The sequence below is a fragment of the Ranitomeya imitator genome, chromosome 4 (genome assembly GCF_032444005.1).
Source record: "Ranitomeya imitator isolate aRanImi1 chromosome 4, aRanImi1.pri, whole genome shotgun sequence".
Lineage (NCBI taxonomy): Eukaryota > Metazoa > Chordata > Amphibia > Anura > Dendrobatidae > Ranitomeya > Ranitomeya imitator.
Window position 1 is genome coordinate 623,423,513 of NC_091285.1, and position 25,396 is coordinate 623,448,908.

A 25,396-nucleotide genomic window follows, 5' to 3' on the forward strand; every position below is an offset into this window, starting at 1 on the left:
CATCATTTTACAAAATGTGTGACTTGTTGGCTAGCAAAGATTGCCTTGCGCAGGCGTGTACTACGGAAGACATAGAATGAACTTCAATCCAATATTGCAGCCAGCATGCAGCCAGCGGGTAAGGAAAGGGTGAATCAAACACCCGAAAACTCCGCCCATATGACCCAAAACCAGTCCCGCCACATTCAGGTGACAGGTTCCCTTTCAGGTCATACTAAGCACCTAATGTCGTGCCCAGGATGTGATCGCAGGGCGCCGATGGCCTGCCATGACAGCTGAGGGTCTGCTGAAGACCCCTGTTCCTGTGAAATCCAGCATGTTTCTGACATTCATTGGAGATTGTGAGCAGCACAACGGGGGCAGCGGATGCTTTATTACAAGGCATCCGCTGCCCCATTGTGAGTTGCGGGGAGGAGGTGGCGGAGTTCCGGCCGCGCATGCGCGGTCGGAAATGGCGGACACGACACACAAAAAAACATTTCAAGCAACTATTTTTGTTCCGACGGTCCGCCACAACACGACGTGTCGCAATGCGTCGCTAATGTTAGTCTATGGGGAAAAAAACGCATCCTGCAGACAACTTTGCAGGATGCGTTTTTTCTCCAAAACGACGCATTTTTACGTACGTCGTACGACACTAATGTGAAAGTAGCCTTAGGAGACTAAGAAATACCGTAAAAAGTGGGAAAAAAAATTGTAAAATATGAAAAAAAAAATGCATATAAAAGTTCAAACGACCCCCATTAAAAATAAAGTAATTAAAAAAATAAAAACGACACATATTTGGTATCACTGTGTTCATAAAATTCTAATCTATCAAAAAATAAAATAAATTAATCCGATCGGTAAACGGCATATTAAGAAGAAAAAGAAAAAAAACTCTAGAAAACCTTTTTTTGCCACTACAACATTGCAATAAGAGGCGATTAAAACATTGTATCTACCCAATGTGGTATCAGTAAAAAGGTCAGCTCATGGCGCAAAAAAAGTCCTCAGCCGACCCCAGATCCCGAAATATGAAACGAGTTTAAAAATTTTTTTTTTTACATATTTACACATTTTTTTTCCATTTATTGATGTCCATGTAATCGTACTACCCAGAGAATCATACTGCCATACTTGGTAAATTAAAAGCCAAAAAAAAATCTCGGGAATTGCACTTTTTTTGCCATTTCAAAGCACCAGAATTTTTTTTTATAACTTTCCAGTGCATCACATAACAAAATGAGCTGTGTCATTCAAAAGTACAACTCATCCCGCAAAAAACAAGCCCTCATACAGTTATGTGGACGGAAAGATTAATAAAGTTATGGCTCTGGGAAGAAGGGGGAGGAAAAAACGGAAATTGGCTGCGGTGTTAAAGAATTAACCACTTGTACCGTTTTGAAGAATTTGGTGAAAAAAATGGCAACCGATATCACAAGATTAACAAGAAAATAGGCTTAAAAATGCAAATAATTAAGGGGGGGCTATATATCTTGCAAGGAAACAGCAGCCGTTTCCATGCAAGATTAAGTGATTGTTCAGCAAAAAAGTGGAAAGATCTCAGTGACACATGACTGCTGCTGTTTAAAGCTGGGTGTGAACACAGCCGTCCAAAAACGTTTTCCTTATTGTGCAAAAGTAGTAAAAATTAAAAGAAAATTATTGTAAATTTGTAAAAAGAAAAAAAAAAAAAAAAGCAGAATGAAATCTGCACTAAATATATTTGTATTTTGCTGCACCAAATGTGTTTGTGGAAATTGTTGTAGTGTTTTTTCTTTTAAAAATTTCCATGAATTTCATGCATTTAAAAAAAAAAAAAAAAAAATTTTTACATTTTAGCATTTTTTTTATCGGTTATTTTTTTATAACACAATTTAATATTATAATTTCTAGAATATAATTTTTTCTGTGGAAAAAAAGAAAAAAAAACAAGAAAAAAATACTATAACTAGAGCATGCTGCATTTTGGAAATGATTCTGTTTAGACCCCAAAAATGCACAAAAGGCCAGAAAAATGGCTAAACAGAAAGAGTATTGTATGTAGCAAACAGCAAAAAACAACAACAACCGTGAAATAACCTTTATAAATGCAGATGTTTTCTCTGCACGCAGCATGAAAGGACTAATATGAACCGATGAGTTTGGGGATTTTCTCCATGGTGCTGAGATGTCTAACATTGCCTGACTGCATTCCTGTAATAACATGGTCACCAGGTGAGATGGGCTAGGAGATCTACCTGAAGGAAAGGGAACTCCTCACACCACTCCCTCCCATGAAGAAGGGTGGAGAGAAGACAAGTGCAGAACAGGAAGGTCTAGTTTCATAAGTCACACACAACAGGAAGAGACTGCTGGTGTTAAGTCACTGAGACACTCGGGGGAACGAGAGGACAGAAGAATAGACATGGACAGGAGGCCGGTGAGTGCTGGACACAACCCAGTGGGGAGGTAGACCCTTGGAAGGATTGAGATGGTGGGTGATGGAATGTAGGGTCTACCATGGTGGGACAGGTGGTCTACAGATAGAACTGCGAAAACTGATGACAAAAGTTCGGATAACCTACTATTAGGATTACGGATTTCAGAAATGTGAGGTTAGGAGGACAATGGAAGCACCAGGTCTAGGGTCCTACTCAAGAGGATGTTTATATGTGGGGGTTTTTTGTGGATTTTGAAGCGGATCCACTTAAAAAAAAAAAAAAAAAAAAAACCTTCATGTGAACAAACCTTACTATGCGAAAAACCAAGAAGGATAGGTTAGTGGAACTGCGCAGTTATTGTGATCCAAAATGCTGAGACACTTAGTTCCACTGAAGATTGACAGCCAAGTCGACAAGCCGTCTTATTGCAAGCCTTGTTATGCTGACACCCTTCTACACAAGGACGGAGCTTGAGATCTGAGACGTATCGTTGTGTTTGGTCATGGTGCTTGCTCATGTAGCAGATCGGGATCTGTAATGGAGGATATTTGACAGCAGGAACTTTTGGACTTTGCCTGTTTACCCCGGGCATTGTGTATATTGCTAGGAGCAGGCTGTCGTTAGGCGCACAGCTGCTGTGCACCTGCTCCTGTATATGGGATGACTTCCTGCTCGGCCCATCATATGCCACTGAGAGTCCAGATTCCTCCACAGAAGACCGCTCTATAGAGAGTCTTATGTCACCGCCATTATGTCTCGTCTTTGTCTCTCTATATAAAAGGCCTTTAAATGTCTGGTAGTGATGGAGTTAACTCGCCATTCAGCAGCGGCTAAAACACAGTAGACTTTCCAGGACACAGATTAGGTGCGTGCGTGCAATGACGTCAGGTTATTTGATGGTGACACACCAGGCAAGCAGTGTCCCGCCACCCCTTCATGGCCAGAAATGAGACATTGGACCTTCTACTTTGTTTTTGTAGAACTTCCTCGCCCTTGTGCCTGGTTATTAAGCATGCTATAGTAGGTATTCCTGGGAAAGTTGGGTTTCTGCGTCCCACGGGGGTGATACCAATCTTTCCTATAGTCCGTAAAGGTGATCTACCCAGTTCTACATCTAGATGGGGAAAGTTAGTTCAAAGGTTCTATATACTCTGGCGTCCATGATGGTCAAAGTGGATTTCCAATATAAAAGAATGGCAAGGTACTTGAAGCAAATTGCTTTTTTAAGGAGAATTTATTAGCAGAAAGGAAAAAAAAAAAACCTCCATGTGCACATATAGCTCAAATGACCCCTTTGAGTGAATGAGGCTGCCGTCACACTATCAGTATTTGGTCAGTATTTTACCTCAGTATTTGTGACAAAACCAGGAGTGGAACAATTAGAGGAAAAGTATAATAGAAACACGTCACCACTTCTGCATTTATCACCCACTCCTGGTTTTGGCTTCCAAATACTGAGGTAAAATACTGACCAAATACTGATAGTGTGACTGCAGCCTTATCGTAAATGCTCCTTAACCCCTTCATGACATGAGCAGTACATGTACTGCTCATATCGTGTCTCCCCCTTTGATGTGGGCTCCGGCGGTGAGCCCACATCAAAGTCGCGACATGTCAGCTGTTTTGTACAGCTGACATGTGCGCGCAATAGCGGCGGGTGAAATCGCTATTCACCCGCCGCTATTAACCTGTTAAATGCCGCTGTCAAACACAGACAGCGGCATTTAACTACCGCATCCGGCCGGGCGGCCGGATATGACGTCATCGCCGACCCCCGTCACATGATCGGGGGTCGGCGATGCATCAGGAAGGTAACCATAGAGGTCCTTGAGACCTCTATGGTTACTGATGCAGGTCTGCTGTGAGCGCCCCCCTGTGGTCGGCGCTCACAGCACACCTGCATTTCTGCTACATAGCAGCAATCTGATGATCGCTGCTATGTAGCAGAGCCGATCAAGCTATGCCAGCTTCTAGCCACCCATGGAGGCTATTGAAGCATGGCACAAGTAAAAAAAAAATGTTTTTAAAAATATGAAAAAAATATAAAAGTTTAAATCACCCCCCTTTCGCCCCATCCTAAATAAAACAATTAAAAAACAAACAAACCTACACGTATTTGGTATCGCCGTGTTCAGAATCGCCCGATCTATCAATTAAAAAAAAGCATTAACCTGATCGCTAAACGGCGTAGCGAGAAAAAAATCCGAAACGCCAGAATTACGTTTTTTGGTCGCCGCGACATTGCATTAAAATGCAATAACGGGCGAGCAAAAGAACGTATCTGCGCAAAAATGGTATCATTAAAAACATCAGCTCGGCACGCAAAAAATAAGCCCTCACTCGACCCCAGATCACGAAAAATGGAGACGCTACGGGTATCGGAAAATGGCACTTTTTTTTTTTTTTTTTTTTTAGCAAAGTTTGAAATTTTTTTTTCACCACTTAGATAAAAAATAACCTAGTCATGTTAGGTGTCTATGAACTCGTAATGACCTAGATAATCATAATGGCAGGTTAGTTTTAGCATTTAGTGAACCTAGCAAAAAAGCCAAACAAAAAACAAGTGTGGGATTGCACTTTTTTTGCAATTTCACCGCACTTGGAATTTTTTTCCCGTTTTCTAGTAAAAGACATGGTAAAACCAATGGTGTCTTTCAAAAGTACAACTTGTCCCGCAAAAAATAAGCCCTCACATGACCATATTGACGGAAAAATAAAAAAGTTATGGCTCAGGGAAGGAGGGGAGCGAAAAACGAAAACGCAAAAATGAAAAAGGGCCGCGACTTGAAGGGGATGTGCACACCGTCCTTTAGATGATGGCATAACTACACCATTTTTGATTCAGAAAATTGCCGATGGTGTTTTCCCTGAAGCATCTTTTGTGACGTCTTCTACGGCAGCTCCGCCGTTAGCGTCTTTTTACCGAATTCCATATATGACATAGTAACGGCATCCAAGTGAAAGAATCGATCAGTCGCTTCTTCTTCACGGCTTTTGAAGCCTGAAGCATTTAAAAGAAATTAGAAAAGGCAAAACAAGTGCACAGCAAGTCGTTCTGACATCGCTGTGTATTGTATTCATTTTTGTTAGTGATTATTGGGTTCCAGGCGGAAACTACCTTAAAAAAAAAAAAAAAAAAGACATTGTGTGCACATACCCTAAAAGTTGTCATCTACTGCTGGTTTACACATTAGGGCTCTTTGACACATCAGTTTTTCGGTACATGCGTTATCTGTTATTTTTACTGATAGATCATGAACCCATTACAATTAATGTCCCTTTTTTTTTTCTCTTGCGAAAAGATATATATGCTACTTTTTGGGGCAGCACGGTGGCTCAGTGATTAGCACTGTTGGCTTGCAGCGCTGGGGTCCTGGGTTCAAATCCCACCAAGGACGACATCTGCAAGGAGTTTGTATGTTCTCCCCATATTTGCGTAGGCTTCCTCCGGGTTCTCCAGTTTCCTCCCACACTCCAAAGACCATACTGAGTGGGAATTTAGCTTGTGAGCCCCAATGGGGACAGTGATCATGTCTGTAAAGCGCGGTGGCCCTTTGGGGAAAAAAAACAAATAGCACATGAATGTCATTTGCGTGCTGTTCGTATTTTACGGTTTAAGGCTACGTTTCCACGATGAGTTTTTTGGGAATTTTTTTTCGCTGTGTATTTTTTGAAAAAATGAAAGTACCCATTTTACTTAAGGCACCACTTAAGCGTTTGTTTTTTTTCAGTACTGGAGTGGCGCTTTTAAACTTAAAGGGAACCTGTCACCCCGTTTTTTGAGATTGAGCTATAAATACTGTTAAATAGGGCCTGCGCTGTGTGTTCCTATAGTGTATGTAGTGTACCCCGATTCCCCATGTATGCTGAGAAATAACTTACCAAAGTCGCCGTTTTCGCCTGTCAATCAGGCTGGTCAGGTCGGGAGGGCGTGGTGACATCGCTGGTTCTTCCTCAGCTTTACGTTGGTGGCGTAGTGGCGTAGTGGTGAAGACACAGCGCGCGATCTGCGCTGTCATCCCTTTCGTCGGTGGGGGCGGCCATCTTCCTGGGGCCGCGCGTGCGCAGATCGAGTGCTCTGCTGCACGGGGCTTCAGGAAAATGGCCGCGGGATGCCGCGCGTGCGCATTAGAGATCGCGGCGGCCATTTTCCCAAAGCCGAGTTTGCATCTCGGCTTTGGGAAAATGGCCGCCGCGATCTCTAATGCGCACGCGCGGCATCCCGCGGCCATTTTCCTGAAGCCCCGTGCAGCAGAGCACTCGATCTGCGCACGCGCGGCCCCAGGAAGATGGCCGCCCCCACCGACGAAAGGGATGACAGCGCAGATCGCGCGCTGTGTCTTCACCACTACGCCACTACGCCACCAACGTAAAGCTGAGGAAGAACCAGCGATGTCACCACGCCCTCCCGACCTGACCAGCCTGATTGACAGGCGAAAACGGCGACTTTGGTAAGTTATTTCTCAGCATACATGGGGAATCGGGGTACACTACATACACTATAGGAACACACAGCGCAGGCCCTATTTAACAGTATTTATAGCTCAATCTCAAAAAACGGGGTGACAGGTTCCCTTTAAGCCCCCGGCCCCCGTTCTTACACTCCTCTTCGGCGGTTTCACCTTTTTAATGACGCCGCTTCAGTCCTGCGGCACCCATCTTGTTCCCGTAACTTCTGACTGGCCGGAAGTCAAAACTTATGTCACAAGAGCTCAATGCAAATCTATGAGAGCCAGATTAAGGCTCCCATAGAGATGCATCGAAAAGTGACCACCATGCTTCATGAAACCCTGGAGCATGCCGGCAGGTCACTTTTTGCCGGAAAACGATGAAGGTGAGAATGGGGCAGGGGAATTATGGTACATTTAAAGCACCATTTCAGCGGTGCAATAAAAAATAAATAAAAATGCTATAATGGGGGCAGAAAATCTCCAACATCAAAACTCATCGTGCAAATGCAGCCTGGATAGGAGAAGCAGAGATTTATTTATTTTTTTCACATGAAAAAAGTAGATGTCACAAGGATTGTAAAAACAGCCCAAAAGTGGGCCTAATGCTCTGAAAAAAAAATAATTTAGACTGTTTTTCATGAAAAAAAAAAAAATAATTAAAGCATTAAAAAAACACAGCTGCTCTTGGATATGCTTTTACAAATGTTGGTTGACAAGTTATAAGGCCTTCATCACGGCTAGCATATCGGTTGTCACCCAGCTTTCCCAGATTCCATAACAGAAAGTATGCGGTGTTAGATGGGCGATCATTTATCTCTGCATAGATGGGTAGATTTGGCATTCGGGAGGCGAGGACAGCAGGGTGATGGCCTGAATTGGACTGGAATTGACTGGAAGGTAACAACACCAACCACTACAATGTTTCGGTTTCTTTTCTCTTTCACCCCCATACTACTTTCCTTCTTACAATCTCCTGCAATCCCTCCTCCTAGTAAGGAACTAGTCATTTCTTCCTCCATACTCCACAGCCATCTCACCTTCCCCTCAGAACTGTTCCTCCACATACAATCCTTTTTATCCAGATACACACGGCCGCATCATGTCCTATCCTGCTCCCACCTTCTAATGATCTGTCTGTTACTCCTCATTGCTGGTGACATATCCCCAAATCCCGGCCCTCCCCAATTCATCCCCACACTCGTTTCTATCCCCCTGCCACGATCCTCCGCACGTTTTCCCAACCACGACAACCTCATACCCATTCATCCAGCCCCCACTCCCCCGCTCCCCCTACTTGGAGCACTATGGAACGCACGCTCCATCTGCAACAAACTGCCATTTATCCATGACCTCTTCATCACCAACAAACTCTCCTTCCTCGGCCTCACTGAAACCTGGCTCACCCCCTCTGACTCGGCCTCTCCAGCTGCGCTCTCCTATGGCGGATTCCACCTCTCTCACACCCCTCGCCCCAGCAACAAACGCGTTGGAGGAGTTGGCTTGCTCCTGTCCGACACCTGCTCCTTTACTCCAATCCCGCTACCACCCTCCGCTTCTCTTCCCTCGTTTGAGGTGCACTCTGTCCGCATCTATTCCCCCTCCAACCTCCAGCTGGCTGTCATCTACCGCCCCCCAGAACTAGCCATCTCCACCTTTCTCGACCACTTCACCACCTGGCTACTTCATTTCCTCTCTGTTGACATCCCCACTATCATCATGGGTGATTTCAATGTCCCCATTGACACTTTCACCTCAGCTACCTCTAAACTTTTATCACTGACTGCCTCCTTTGGCCTCACTCAATGGTCCTCTGAGGCCACTCACAAAGATGGCCACACGCTGGACCTCATCTTCACCCGCCTCTGCTCCCTTACTAACCTCACTAACACACCCCTCCCCCTGTCTGACCACAACCTACTGACATTCTCGTCCCTCTCCTCTCCTAGTGTGCAACCCCCACTCACCCTCGCAGAAATCTCAAACATCTCAACTTACAATCACTCTCCGAGTCCCTTCTCCCTCTCACAGACATAGCTTCCCTTCATGACACAGATGCTGCTGCCACTTTTTATAACACCACAATAACAACAACACTCGATTCGGCCGCCCCACTCATGCATAGTAAAACTCGTACAATTAACAGGCAGCCCTGGCTGACCAGCCTGACCAAAGAATTGAGACGGGCTTCCAGGATTGCTGAGCGGAGATGGAAGCCATCCCACTCTGCCGACCACTTCACTGCATACAAGCAGTCCCTCGCCAGCTTCAAGTCTGCGCTCACTGCCGCAAAACAAACTTACTTCTCATCCCTCATATCCTCCCTGTCCCACAACCCTAAACAGCTTTTCAACACTTTCAATTCTCTACTCCGTCCCCCCGCACCTCCTCCCTCCCCCCTCATTTCTGCTGATGACTTCGCCTCTTTCTTTAAACAGAAGATCGATACGATCAGAGAAAGCTTTGGCCCACAGCGCCCACTGCCCCTCTTAGCTGCTCAACCCTGCTCCTCCAAAACCAGCTTCTCCACCATGACAGAAGATCAGCTCTCCACCCTCCTGTCAAGATCACACCTCACCACCTGCACGCTTGACCCGCTCCCATCCCACCTCATCCCTAACCTTTCCACGGTCTTCATCCCAACCCTAACGCACCTCTTCAACCTCTCACTCACAACAGGTGTCTTTCCCTCATCCTTCAAGCATGCCAAGATCACACCCATCCTCAAAAAGCCCTCCCTCGACCCATCCTCTGTGTCTAGCTATCGCCCAATATCTCTTCTCCCTTATGCCTCCAAATTGCTGGAGCAACACGTCCATCTTGAACTGTCCTCCCACTTCTCCTCCTGCTCCCTCTTTGATCGGTTACAATCAGGCTTCCGTTCCCATCACTCAACTGAAACTGCCCTAACTAAAGTCACCAATGACCTACTAACTGCCAGGGGCAAGCGACACTACTCTGTCCTCCTTCTCCTGGACTTGTCTTCTGCCTTTGACACTGTAGACCACTCCCTTTTGCTACAAATCCTCTCATCCCTTGGCATCACAGACTTGGCCCTTTCCTGGATCTCGTCATATCTGACAGACCGAACATTCAGTGTCTCCCTCCCCCACACCACCTCCTCACTTCGCCCCTTGTCAGTCGGTGTTCCTCAAGGCTCTGTTCTAGGACCCCTACTCTTCTCCATCTACACTTTCGGCCTGGGACAGCTCATAGAATCCCACGGTATGCAGTACCATCTCTACGCTGACGACACGCAGATCTACCTCTCCGGACCTGACCTCTCCTCCTTGCTTACCAAAATCCTGCACTGTCTGTCTGCCATTTCAGCCTTCTTTTCTGCTCGCTTTCTACAACTGAACATGGACAAAACAGAATTCATCATCTTTCCCCCATCTCACTCTACCCCTCCACCAGACCTATCCATCAATGTCAATGGCTGCTCACTATCCCCAGTCCCACACGCCCGGTGCCTCGGGGTGATCCTCGACTCTGCCCTCTCTTTCAAGCCACATATCCAAGCCCTTGCCTCCTCCTGTCGTCTCAAACTCAAAAATATTTCCCGGATCCGTGCTTTCCTTGACCGCAACACTGCAAAAACGCTAGTGCATGCCCTTATCATCTCCCGCCTCGACTACTGCAACCTCCTACTCTCTGGACTCCCCTCTAGCACTCTGGCACCACTCCAATCCATCCTACACTCTGCTGCCCGACTAATCCACCTGTCCCCCCGCTATTCCCCAGCCTCTCCCCTGTGTCAAGCCCTTCACTGGCTTCCTATCGCCCAGAGACTCCAGTTCAAAACCCTCACACTGACATACAAAGCCATCCACAACCTGTCTCCTCCATACATCTGTGACATGGTCTCCCGGTACCTACCTACACGCGACCTCCGATCCTCCCAAGACCTCCTTCTCTACTCCCCTCTCATCTCTTCTTCCCATAACCGCATCCAAGACTTCTCCCGTGCTTCCCCCATACTCTGGAACTCTCTACCCCAACACATCAGACTTGCGCCTACCATAGAAACCTTCAAAAAGAACCTGAAGACTCATCTCTTCCGACAAGCCTACAGCCTGCAGTGATCCTCAACCTACTGAACAGCCGTACAGCCAGCTCTTCCCTCTCCTAGTGTATCCTCACCCACCCCCTGCAGACTGTGAGCCCTCGCGGGCAGGGTCCTCCCTCCTTATGTACTCGTGTGCCTTGTTATCTGCTCATGTTTAATGTATTTGTCTATATTTGCCCCGTATTCACATGTAAAGCGCCATGGAATAAATGGCGCTATAAAAATGTATAATAATAATAATAATAATAATCGGTGGGAGCTGGAAATCTGTCTTTTTTTTTTCCCCAGTAGACTATCTCCTTCCAGGTCCTATAGATTTACTATATGGTTGACAATGGATTTTTCTGTCTAAGAAATTGTTTCTCAACATGAGGTTTAAACTATTTATGGTCTTAATGGTATCCCCTGAAGTGATAGTCGTGGGTCCTGCACCTATTCTCACCACCAGGAATGGTGAGGTTGGCTGTCCATATAGGGCTATCTTCATCCTCTTCTATGGGATTTAAAAAAAAAAATGGCCAAACAAACTTGCTATAGACGTCAATGGAGAGCACCATGCAAGCACGGGGATCAGTCCACTTACTGTGTTGTGAGACATGTCTCGACTCTTTGGGGCCCACATTTATCTCCAGAGCAGGGCCCAATATAGGACAATATGTCCCACAAGTTGCCACAACAGCATCATTGCTACCATGAGATGTTGCCACGTGGCCCGGCATTGACCCCACTGGGTGATTATCCTAAGCTACACCGGTGTACGATATCATATGAAACTGGCTTTGTTGCTGGTAGCAACCAATCCACGCAAGTCTTAATTTCTTATTATGCGTTATCTGTGCTGACCGACTGTCTTCCGCGTGCTCGAAAAATATGTTCAAGTTCCTGTTGAACAGCCCCGAAACAAGCAGCCGTGGGGACTTGAACATATCTTTCGAGCACGTGGAAGACACTCAGTTAGCACCCAAACTCCTTCACTTTGCTGGTACTATATAATCTGACAAACACGCAATGTTGGATCCTTGCCTAAGCGAATAAAAATAAATAATCCAATTTTCATCCAGAATAAATGGATGGTATTACATTTATTGTTGTATAGGACTTTTTACTCATATCCTGTACCTAGGATAGGTCATCAATATCCGATTAGTTGGAGTATGACACCTAACACTGCTATCGATCAGCTGCTCTTGGTGGCGGCGGTGACTGGAAGTGATCAGTTCCGGAATGGAACTACATAGCTTCGTCAACTTCATAGTGGACTGGCACACCAGAGAGCTGGAGAATCCTCCGTCGGGCCTCAACTCCTACTTCAGGAGAGTTTTATAGTGAAAACCTTTCAGCTGTTTTGGGGCTCCTAAGTAAGGGAGAACCTGGCGCCATAATCTGGATGTCAACAGTATCTGAAAAATCATGTGCTAACCGATCGAATCAGCAATAAGAGCCAAATCCTAACATTGTGTATCTTATGTCTCTTGATACAGTGCCTGATTAACATGATTCTAGGTCCCAAAAAACACTTTAATTTTATTGCATTGGTTATGTATAGATGAAAGGTGAGCCCTCAGAAGCGAGTCCTCTGGTGGGCCTTATGTTCTTCTGTACTAGGGCCATGTACTACACATCCGTCCATATTCGAACGAATCGGAGTAGATCTGCAGTACCCCCCTGCGACTGCTACACAGTTGATGGAGCTGTATAGTTACACTTCACAAATGATTATTTCCCATTACCGTCACCGAGAACACCTGATCGGTAGGGATACTGGGTGTCATATTCCTATTAATCTGACATTGAGGACCTATTCTAAAGATAGGCTATGGATTTAAAGTTCTGGACAACCCCTTTACTAATGGCAGTGTATCCGTGCAAAATCTGGTGTTATATGATTGATCCGTTTCCTTTCTATTTTTTATCTTTTTGTTTGCACTCATAGACTTGGATAGGTAACTTTCCTCCGAAATCTATAAAAGACTAGTGCATACTATGACTTTTTTAAATTTATTTTTTAATTAAGTCAACTGAACAGACCCATTGAATAACATAAATACAGGTTCTCCTCTGTCCCCATAATATGGGTGAAAATCTCCGCCCAACCATGACCTGATCTAATTAGGGACCTTTAATACTGTTAGTTCGGGTTATTAGGGCGACGGGCACAAATCTGCGCCTATAACATAGCCCCGTGCAGCTGGCCGAAGAGCTTTGTATTTTTAGGCTACAGGGAAAATTTGGTTATGAAATTTCTGTGCATGGCCTGATCAGAGGAGACTTAAAAATCCCTAAGCCCGCTTTATCAGGGAATAGGTCTTACATTTTTCCTTTTGAAAAAATAAGCAATGGCAATGATTATCCCGTGTTGTGTGAATAATAGAAAAAAAAATCCATATATAAGTCTTGTATAACAGAAATCTCCGTGTGTTTGCAGAGCGTCATCCCCTTATCTGCTTCTGGCTCAATGTTCTTTGTGTTCTCATGTAAGTAAAGTAATTATTACTGAAGAACCTGTTTGCTGAATGGTGTGGCCAAGATGTCTACGTCACATAGCACGTAAATCGGGTTACCTCGTCCTATATATACCTATAGGAATATTATAGTGTATATATAAAAACCCAACAGGCGCGCGTGTGTCAAAAACAAAAAATAAAAAAAATCTTCCGGAAGTTTCCTATTGTAAAATGCATGTAAAACCGAAAATATATTACATACAATATTTTTATTTATTTATTTTTTTTGTCTTTCGTATTACTGAGTAGAAAAAAATACCTCAGACACCATTAACAGTTCTTTTCATGATAGTAATTTATAAGTCGCTGATCTCTAGGGCTCTGTATCCCGAGGACAGGGTTCTGCAGAATCCCATCTTGAATATATAATTGCTCCTCATTATAAAGTGACTTTATATCCAGCATTGCTGGGTATGCGCTTCACTAGACCAGTCCATAAAGTAGTCGTCATTTCTAGGACTCCTCATCACGTCCGGTGTGTGTGTGTGTGTGACGGTTTTGTCCGATCATTCCTTTGTGTCATGCTTGTTGAGGAGGACATGACAGAAGCATGAATGTGTACGAGGCCTCAGGCCCAGGGACGTCTCTGTGGCACGTGGACGTCTTCTGCAGTGCACTAGGACAGGAGCCATGCAGATAATTTACCATTTTAGGAATAATCTCCTATATCCCGACCACAAAGACACCGGTGATCCCAAGATGGGGTCTCTGGATTCCAGGAAGTAGGCTCTGAGGAGCCCATCTTGACTCGAGCGGCAGAGCGCATTCTCCACCTGCTGTCCATTCTTTGTGTATGGGATTTCAGGGATTAGCGGAGCGCTGTTCTCAGCTTCATTTGTTATATATGGGATTGCCGGTGAAAGCTGAGGTGAAGCATTCGCACCTCTGCCCTATTCAAAATGGGGCCTGGTTCCTGGGATCTGGAGCTCTGTTATTAGGACAGATGGGACCACCGGCGATCAGTAAGCAATCCCTTATCCTATAACTATGGGAGGACGTACTATTCTGAGAATGCACAGACTCTATGGCATGATATATGTTGTGTACTGTAGCAGAAAATGCCATCGAGACATCCTTGGACATAAGGGTATGTGCGTGTGTATGTAAGTATGCATACATACCCTTATGTCCAAGGATGTCTCGGCAGCTTTGTATTTATATAAAAGGGCAGTATTAGGGGAAACAGATGTCCTTCATTTGCCCCCACGAGGTGGCACCCGTTGTTTTCTAATCTCATCGTTTGCAGGAAGTTGCACCCATCTGATATGAGAGACCGCCCAACCGCAGCATATTGAGAAGTTCTGTACTTTTCTAATCTTTGTGCTTCAACGTTCTATCCATTGTTAAAATCTCTTCTTGCTGTCAGTGAATGGAGGCAAAACCGTGACATTTGGATAGGGGTACGCCACTGTATACTTTTACGGTTGCATCCATCTGCCATAGACTCCCTTATAGCACACCATTTTGTGTATTATTGGGGCTTTGACATTTCTTTCCCTTTAAAGACTTTGGGTATGTGCACACGTAGAATGGTTCACTGCGGATTTTTCCGCAGCGGATTTGATAAATCCTTAGGGCAAAACCGCTGCGGTTTTTCCTACGGATTTATCGCGTTTTCTATTGCGGATTCCGCTGCGGATTTACATCTGCAGTTTTCTATTGGAGCATATGTAAAAACGCTGCGGATTCCGCACAAAGAATTGACATGCTGCGGAAAATAAAACGCTGTGTTTCCGCGCGTTTTTTTCCGCAGCATGGACACAGCGTTTTTGGTTTCCCATAGGTTTACATTGTACTGTAAACTCATGGGAAACTGCTGCGGATCTGCAGCTGCGGAAACGCTGCGGATCCCCAGCAAAATCCGCAACGTGTGCACATACCCTTTGGGCGCGTCGGCACATGGATCTAGAGATTTTCTTGCTAAAAGCCGGCAGTACGTCTCAAACCTGGTGTCGGTTTACCATAAGTGCTACTAGCATGTAGTCCAGGACGAGAAGGATCCGATGCGGTTCTGCTCACTAAAGATGACCTGAACCGAGACCCAACAAAAAAACCTTTCCTCTCGCTAAGTAGTTGCAGGTTAGCAAAACAGTTCCAGCCTTTGGATGGGCAAGAAAGTATAGCCATTGCCATCTTTGCAAAGCCCCCATTCCCAGGTGAAGTGCTCTCCTCTTTTATTTATTTATTTTTGTGTGTATAAACCTGTGCTTTATTCACTCTTCCTAGGTCCAATGGGGAGTCCCTGCTGCTGCTCTCGGCTGACGTAATTTCTACAGCGCTGCAGCTAATCAGTGAGCTCAGCATCTCTGAGCTGCTCATGTGGGCTACTTGGGCAGAGCTCAGTTATTGACCCCTGTACTGTCCACATGACGTCAGCGCTGCAGACAATCAGACACCGAGAGCAGCGAAGGAGATTCGATTCTGGACCTGGGGAGTAAAGAACATGTTGTTTATTTATTTTTTATTATTATTATTATTATGGTATTCTGAAACCAGGAATTGCCTTTTTAAGGGAAGATCTTGTGTCCAAAGATGGTTCAGCCACCTCCAGCGATCCAGCTGTTGTGCAAATACAGCTCCCTACATGTGCTGACTGCAGGCTGTTGTGACATGATGGGAGTTGAAGTTTCACAACATCTTCAGTGCCACAGGCTGCTGAACACTGCCCTAGAGTAATACCACAGAGACAAGATCTTTCCTTTCTCTGCGGACAGTCGGCGAGACAGGTCGTATGGCCAAAGATCACTCTGTGCCGCTGCTACGTCGCAGTGCATGGGGTCACAATGCGATTCATAGGGAACACGACAAGATGGTAGAAAAAAATCCAGTTAGTTTTGACTCTTTGTGACTTATTGGTCACCATTGTAATACACCAGAGGTTACAATACGACCCCGTTCCCCTGTGATATAGCCGCAGCAAAGAGTGATTGTGGGCCGCTCCACCGCTGTCATGGCTGACGCCACCATGTGACTAGACATTCACGCCGCCCTACAGGAGGCACAATGGTAGAATTTGCACCCGGACATTTGATGTCTGAGGGGACCCAAAGACCACATAAGCAGATGCCAGTATTATACCGTAGGGCTCAGAGGTCCGGATGCTTATAGTGACCCATAGTGAAACCTCTGAGGCGGGTTGCGGTATGTAGTTACGTGGAGTGTGAATACGCCACAGAAATCACTAAGTGTTTCTGCAGCAAAAAACCCCACAAGGAATCACCATGGCAGATTTTTGTGCATCGTTTGCTGCTTAATGTTTCGAGTTTTACTACAGAATTTTACAGAACAATGAAATCCTTCAAGGAAATTCTGCATCCAAAATCCTCAACACGGGTAGTGAATTCTGCGGAAAGTTCTAATCAATGAGTTTCGCTACGAGACATTATGCTTATCTCAGCCTTATTCTAAGGGTGAGGAGCAATGGCGTCTCCCGTGAAAACCAATTATGGCCAATCATTCCTCTTCCCTACAAATTTGACCATTCCTAAATCCCATTTGAAACCATAATGTACATGGGACTCTTTAGGTCAGAACGTTAAGGCTGCCGTCACACTATCAGTATTTGGTCAGTATTTTACCTCAGTATTTGTAAGCCAAAACCTGGAGTGGGTGATAAATACAGAAGTGGTGCATATGTTTGTTACACTTTTCCTCTATTTGTTCCACTCCTGGTTTTGGCTACAAATACTGATGTAAAATACTGACCAAATACTGCTAGTGTGATGGCAGCCTAATAGCGAATCCTTCCCGAATATCTGGTGGAGATTAATGCCCGTTGTGGCAGCTCGTTATTGGCAGCACATCTCCATGTGTAAGCAGAGGATGTGCTGCCGAGAACATGCTGCTGTTCGGGGACAGAGTGAACATATTACTGATCGTTCTTGCCCCGTCATCGTCGGCAGACCAGAAAACAGGCGCCAGACACCTTGAATATAGTCTATAGGATCCATTACAGGCCAGTGTAAATGCCCTGCTGATTAGAAAATGTTCAATATGTCGATGATTCCTGCTGCGGACGTAAGTGCGAAGTCCTCAGCCATAAAATGTTCCAGATATACAATACACATACATACACATTTACCACCCATGTACACTTCCGTCCTGCCAACCCTTGCCCTGTCATGTCTCCTCTGGAGGGAGACGCTCTGATAAAACAGATAAATGTTTAACCGTCTTAACGCCCAGCTCTCCGTCTTTATCTCGATGGCGAGGAGTCTGTAGAGAGTATTGATAACTCTGTTCTCAGGGAAGCCGGGTGATGTTTTTTGTTGTGTTGGAACGCTGCATACCCATCATGGGCGTGATGGCAGATATTGTGCTGCCACAGTCTGTATATTACCGTGATGTAGGCGTGGGCCGATGCCTAAGTTGCCGTTGACAAGCCTACTATTTAATATCCGCCAGGCAGGTCCCCGGCGACTTCTCCCATGACTGACAAGCCTCTTTCTATAGGCACACGCAGGAGGAGACCTGCCAGTCTGACAGCGGGCGGGGAGAAGCCGTCGAGGGTCTGACTAACCTCCCATAGACAATGAATGGAGCAGGGGGTTGAGCATGCGCACTGCCGCTCCATTCTAACAGGGATTAAAGTTTCCCTTTTTGCCGATCGGTGCAGGTTCCAGCAGTTGGACCCTCACAGATCAACAAGCTATCGCCTACTGTGACGAGAGGTTTCACCTGAGAACCCGTTTTAGGAGAGTTTCAACACCGCAGTCTTTGTTTCTGCATCGATGCAGGTAGAGCCGAGGACAGTACCCTTTGTTTTATTGTGCAATGCCATGCGCCTGATGACGCAGGTTTGGAGTCCAGAACTAATGTCTGGTCATTTCTAACTTCTTTTACTTCCTCCAGCAGACTGCTTTGCCATGGGCATGGTTTTAAAGCTATAACCCACATGTTGGTGCGATAGTTGCCCCTAGACGAGTGTCAAATTTTACCTTTTAAACATTCTCGATAAAATTTGCATGAATCGGAGATTTATGCTTCTTTATTTCCTCCCTTCTGCTTCCTGAACTCTCCATTCCATCTGAAGAATAGCTAGCTCACTAAGGAATCAGATTAGGGCTCTTATGTAACTCTCTTGAGGGGTGAGGAGGTAGAAAAGTGAGTGGGAGGGAGTCGGTGACCCAGTCGGGGCTGCTGCTGTCTGGTAAGTTTTTGATCACACCTGGGTGCTGGACTCACAGCCACACTGCTCAGTAATGTCCTCCACACTGCTGCTGGTTATAAACGTGTGCTATGTAGACACAGTCGAGAAGGAATTCCTCATGTCTCTGTGTTCTGTGTATAGGAGTCATCATAGATGCTAGTCGCTATCAACTATTTCAGATAACTGAAAAAAGTGAGAAAACTGCAAAGAAGGTGTAAAATGCAGAATACTAGTCATATATTGGGTGGAAATAGTGTTATTCCTCATGTATAAATGTATGGCACAGAACTAGAGCGCAACAAGCAGGCTCTGAAGCATAGAGCCTGCAAGAGGCACGTGCTCCATGCCCACGTAAGTGGCCGCTCTGAGGCTGCAGGATGGCTGGCACCTTAAGTTACCAGCAACAAACAATTAAATGACATCTCTCTGTTTTTGTGAACATAGAGTATTTTTAATAGGAGGTAAATTGCAAAGTTGGGTGTAGACAAAATGTGCAAAAAAAAACCCCAAACATTTACATGCTATATTTGTACCAGTGACGCACCACTGACTACGTATATGAGGGCTAGTGCAGACAAAGGGTGGAGCCGTTGCCCTTGGCAGATTCTGCATTTTATTTCCTTTTTTAAATTGCCCTGAAAAAAAAAATTGGTTGCTAGAGGCAAAGGCCGTCCCTGCTTTAGGCCTCTTTTATGTACTGGTTTCAGTTTTTGTTCCATTTTTGTCAACATTGGAGCCAATAAAAGCAAGAAATCAAGAGCTTGTTGTTTAAAAAAAAAAACTTTTCTATGAAGACCACTGGTGTCAGAACTGTATATAGTTTTCCTGCCACTTCCCACTCCAAAGTTGAAAATGTGATCCAGCCATATATCCTATGTAAGGCACATTACCCCTACTTTCATATATAGTTTTAATAGCTTGTACACATGGCCGAGTGTGATCCAACAGAACATTCTATGGGGCCTAGCACATGTCTGTCAACTTTTTTTTTTTTTTCTTTTTTCCTTGGACCAAGATGGTTCTAAGAAAATATCGCAGCTAGCCAAAGTTGGATCCGATTATTGGATTGCACCCGGCCATGCAAGTTATTGAGTTTGGGGAAAAAAAAGCGGACTGCACTCGAATGACATCTGAGTGCAGTCCAATTTTCATGGACTGACAGAATGGAGAAGATGGAGCCTTTTTTTTTGTCCATCTTCTTCTCACTGAGAAAATATGATCGCACTCCAGAATATACACACACGAGTGACCCCAGCCTGACAGTGTGGGGGTTATTAACGTCCTTTTGCATATAAGGGCCAGTGTGCAATAGTCTGTGTGCTTTCCATGTGTACCACGGAGAGCACATGGACCCATTTCACCCATGACTAATTTTTCTTTTTATAGTGGTCTTAGACCCTATAGTACAAGTTACTCGCAGTTATTGCCGATGGGCCGGCAGGTATACAGTACTTGCCTCCATCGCAGTGACGTGAAATGTGGGGTAAGGTTTCAGTACAAATTCCAGCATGGTGCGAATAACACCGAGATCATTTTCTGAGTACACAGACATTTTGGCTGATTGACCTAACGCTGATACAATAATCCAATAACAAAACAAATCTTGGCTGGACATAGGAAAAATGGGTCTAATGTGTTTGTATTGTCTGCGGTTGCCGCTGGAATGAGGATGAGCTGTAATACCCGACACAGCCAGAAGATAAGAGTGGCGCTATTTATGTGAAAAAGGTCAACTGGTTTTTTTTTGGTTTTTTTTATCCATACATTAGATAAAGTCCAGCATATGTTCTTGCTACCCAATAACAAGGGGGGTTTGGGACCAACCAGAACTGGGCTTCATGGTGTGCGCAGCCGTGATCTGAGCCGTACAGGCATTACACATAGGTAAATGCCCATTGGTGTCTTGATTGTTTGCGATTTCGGCAAATTTACCGTAACCACCGTATTCCGGATCGTTGTGAAATGGTCATAGAATAATATTTAACTCTGCAATTTTTTTTCCAGGAAATATGACCACGTTATGTTATTATCTGAATGCAAAAAATGTGTTCAGACATGCGGAGCAATTACATCAGCGGTAGCCGACTAGTAGATCAGGATCTAGCGGCAGACATTGTAGTAGGAAGAAGGAGACATGTAAACATGTCCGCTCACCGACACAGAAGTGGAACAGTGCCGTATCCAAATGTCCTGGTTAGGCCAGACGGGGCCGCGGACTGTCCGAAACTGTAAATGTGCCCTACATTGATTGTTAAAAGGGCACATTACTGTCGATAAAATCAACAGTTTTACCAACAAACCCATGTAGTCAATTGTAATGGCTCCACTATTGAGCTGCTTCCGCAGTCATGGCTCCACTATTGAGCCGCTTCCGCCGTCATGGCTCCACTATTGAGCAGCTTCTGCAATCATGGCTCCACTATTGAGCCGCTTCTGCAGACATGGCTCCACTATTGAGCCGCTTCTGCAGTCATGGCTCCACTATTGAGCCGCATCCGCAGTCATGGCTCCACTATTGAGCTGCTTCCACAGTCATGGCTCCACTATTGAGCCGCAACCATAGTCATGGCTCCACTATTGAGCTGCTTCCGCAGACATGGCTCCATTATTGAGCTGCTTCCGCAGTCATGGCTCCACTATGGAGCCGCATCCGCAGTCATGGCTCCACTATGGAGCCGCATCCGCAGTCATGGCTCCACTATTGAGCCGCTTCCACAGTCATGGCTCCACTATTGAGCTGCTTCCGCAGACATGGCTCCATTATTGAGCTGCTTCCACAGTCATGGCTCCACTATGGAGCCGCATCCGCAGTCATGGCTCCACTATTGAGCCGCTTCCACAGTCATGGCTCCACTATTGAGCCGCTTCCGCAGTCATGGCTCCACTATTGAGCTGCTTCCACAGTCATGGCTCCACTATCGAGCCGCATCCGCAGACATGGCTCCACTATCGAGCCGCATCCGCAGTCATGGCTCCACCATTGAGCCGCATCCGCAGTCATGGCTCCACCATTGAGCCGCTTCCGCAGTCATGGCTCCACTATTGAGCCGCATCCGCAGTCATGGCTCCACTATTGAGCCGCATCCGCAGTCATGGCTCCACTATTGAGCCGCATCCGCAGTCATGGCTCCACTATTGAGCCGCATCCGCAGTCATGGCTCCACTATTGAGCTGCTTCCGCAGTCATGGCTCCACTATTGAGCCGCATCCGCAGTCATGGCTCCACTATTGAGCTGCTTCCACAGTGGAGCTGTTGGTCGCCATCTGGTGCTCCGTAGATGATATTTCGCAGATCTGCTCCTACAAATGTAATGCTGCCATACCCACGTAATATGCAGTGCACCCATGTATGATGGAAGGCTTACACGGTATATGGAGGTAGTGAGACCCTATATACAGCACTTCTTCGGGAGGAATCTGGAGCCATAATACGGCCATGTGCAGGAGGAGTGCGGTGTCTGCAGACATGAATATTCACGGCACAGTCACCCGACACAGACAGCATCGTGACCAACGTGTCATCATCTCGGCACACTCGTACTCCGACATTTACAGCTCAGCTACATGCACTAATTACATAACTATGTAAAAACACAGGATTGGGTACTAATGACGTAAGTGAACACGTTGCTAGATCACCTTATGGTTATATATTCGATTAAAGGCTTAATCAGCAGCATGTGGTGCCCTACCCTGCCATCTTGGTAGGTCTGTGGCTGGCATGATGGAGCCATGGGCACCAAGAGAGCGCTTGTGGCTGATACGTACAGTTATGTGCCGCTCGCCTGTGAACATTTTGCGTGGCGCACCCTGTGTGAGAGATACGAGCATTTGGGGCCCGATTCATTTAAGCGTTTACACCAGAAAATGTTTTGAAACAAGGCAAAGTGTACCACACAAAGTTGCCCAAAATTTTGTGACTTTTGGCTTTTTCCAGCTTAGAGCCCCCTCCTCCAAAATGTGTACACGAGGGGAGGAGCTGGCATGGGATGTAGTTACACCTACCCATCAAATTCTTCAAAAGTGGCAGAAAAAATGTAATTCCAGTTCTCGACTGGAGTAACCATTTCTGGCGAGGCACACACAACGTCAAAAGTGCTGAATTCATAAAGTTTTATCTGCCTTTTTAAATGAATCGGGGCCTTTTGTTCGTTATTTGTACGTAATCAAAAGTTTCCTCCATCGTTTGTTGCGCAGGTTTTTGTTTTGTTTGTTTTTTTCCTCCCAAGTTTTCTATGTAGCTTGTTTTTTTTTTTTTTTTGCTCTTATTTTATTTAACTTTCCTTGGCCTGGATGTAATTACGCCTCCAGGATGAGATTATTTTACTGCAACTGAATATTCCTCCTTGAGGTCTATACAAAAGAAGGATTTAGCAGATGTACAATCCTCTGCTCGGTCACAATGACGGCTTTGTATCAGTGGCATGTGCACTTTTAAAGGGAATCTGTCACCAGGTTTTTGCTGCCTCATCTGAGAGCAGCATAACTTAGGAAAAGAGACTCTGATTCCAGTGATGTATCACTCAGTTTACTGGGTGCAACCGTTGTGATACAATCAGAGTTTTTATATATATAACGTGTAGCAGAGCTCAGAAAGCTGCCCCCGCCCACACCACAGCTTTCTATGTACATTTGTTAACTACAGTAAGCTGCTTATCAGTGTTGGAGGCATGGTTGGACTAGGGCTCACCTGAGCACTAGTCCCGGCAGTGATAATCTGCTGGTAAATCACTCATTGCACTGAAACAGCAGCACACAGCCTAATAAATGAGACATCGCTGAAATCAGTGTCTCAGCACCTACCTCATGCTGTCCTCCGATTACATAGAAAAAATCTGTTGATAGATTCCCTTTAAGACACTTATTTTAGAAGATGGTATTTGTGGGAGCAATGAGCTGGGACCCCTCCTGAATAAACAGTAATTCAAAGGCTGCGCCCCTGATTTCACGAGCACAATTGCCAGAAGGGTTTGTGATGTGGATCCCATGTATTGTGGTAATGCATTTCTATGGGTGCCTCCATACTGTTGCTTGGTGTGGATGGTATTTGGACACAATAAATGTTCAGAATCCAGTTCTCTTAGACGTGGAAAGTTCTGATCCGAAACCCAAAGAGGCACGGCACTTCATTTTTACTTCACAGCTTTTTCTAAAAATGTATTAAAAAACTAAATTTATCTTTAGCTTGTGCAAATATGACCTTAGCGGGGGCTTTACACATGGGGGTTTATAGAATTGCTTGTTCTTGATTTATTACTAGAGGATTAGAAAAACATGACCACTTCCTTCATGAAACAGCGCCATACCTGTCGACAGGATCTGTCCGGTATTACACTCCAGCTCCATTGAATTGAATAGGGCTGACCTGCAATACAAGCCACGACCTGTGAACAGGAGGGGCACTGTCCTGAGGAAGAAATCATAATTTTAATTTCCTGTACAACCCTTGCATTTCTTACCATCAAAACGCCTTCACATTCCTGCTCGTGTGCTGGTTTTGTACAGTCATCCGCTCTAGAATGATGATCGGTTGTTCTGATCATAGGTTGAAGGCTGTCATAATGTTTAATGATGTTGGTGTTGGCAGTGACTCTTGCTGAAAACCCCCAAAATGTTCCCTGGAGTTTGATGGTATCATTTATGGGGCAGAACAAGTTCTACTGCAGTCTTGTAGTAATGACCATGCTGAGCTGGTGGCTCTGCTGTGAGTAGACTAAGGACAAGTCTGACAGTGCTTTCCCTACGCTGGCCACACTGATAATAGATTATCAAAGGAATTAAGGGGAACTTGACTCATTGAAGATGGTTTCTGATCTGCCACCATCTTTATAGGGCAGGAGGAGTTCAGCAGATTCATATTTACTGTAGTTTTGGGGGGAAAAATTCCAGTGCAACTGGTACTATACTGTATACTACTAATTGAGATTATTGTATTCCCCATATTTAAAATAAATATATTTAATTGCCCCCCTTTCCAACCCCGACACTGGCCCATTTCCAGTTATGTCTGCACAGGGTTTTCCCGTGTTTTCCACGGACACACATCCAGTTAAAGTGTATTGCAGGTCTGCGTGCCACAATACGCGCTGCCGGCCAATCAGAAGCCAGCAGCTGACGTTGGCGTGCATGTGACAGGGCGAATGGTAGTGACGTCACACGCACCTGTCGCATGCGAAGAAATAGTATTTTGTTTTTCTTTTTTAAATCAGTGGTCATACTAGTACATGGATGACTATGGGGCACATTATACTTTATGAATGACTATTGGGTGCATTATACCACATGGATGACTATGGGCTGTGTAGTACATTACATGGAGGCCTATGGGGGTGCATTATACTATATGGAGGACTATGGGGGATTGGAGGTGCATTATACTATATGGAGGCCTATGGGGGATTGGAGGTGCAATATACTATATGGAGGCCTATGGGGGTGCATTATACCTCTTCTATGAAGCCCCATGTTTTCTATGTAGCTATGTAAATTCATAGTTTTGATGCCTTCAGTGTGAATGTACAATTTTCATAGTCATGAAAATACAGAAAAATCTTTAAATGAGAAGGTGGCATGGAGTGGGGGCCTGGTCCAGCAGGTCCTGCACCAGATCCATCAGACTGTAGTCATGACACTGATGGTGCCCAATGCCCATACAGTAAGATTTCCCTCCATGCATTTAAAACATCCACCCAATGATCTTTAATGCAGTATAATATCCTGGGAACCCCTAATGCGATGCCACCATGGTGCCCTTAACCTCCCCCCCCCCCCCCCCTCCGCAGAAAGTATTTTGCCCTTAAGTCCTCCCTGCATACAGTATG

At 45.3% G+C, this 25,396-nt stretch overlaps 1 protein-coding gene across 1 annotated transcript in view; it reads left to right on the forward strand.

The window, feature by feature from the left end:
- Positions 1–2,264: 2,264 nt before the first annotated feature.
- VAMP8 (vesicle associated membrane protein 8) overlaps positions 2,265–25,396 on the forward strand; it is a 40,364-nt gene continuing 17,232 nt past the window's right edge. The window contains exon 1 of the mRNA XM_069766647.1: positions 2,265–2,404. Within this exon, the coding sequence (XP_069622748.1) occupies positions 2,390–2,404 (15 nt within the window). The 5' untranslated portion in view covers positions 2,265–2,389. The remainder of the gene's footprint in view (positions 2,405–25,396) is intronic.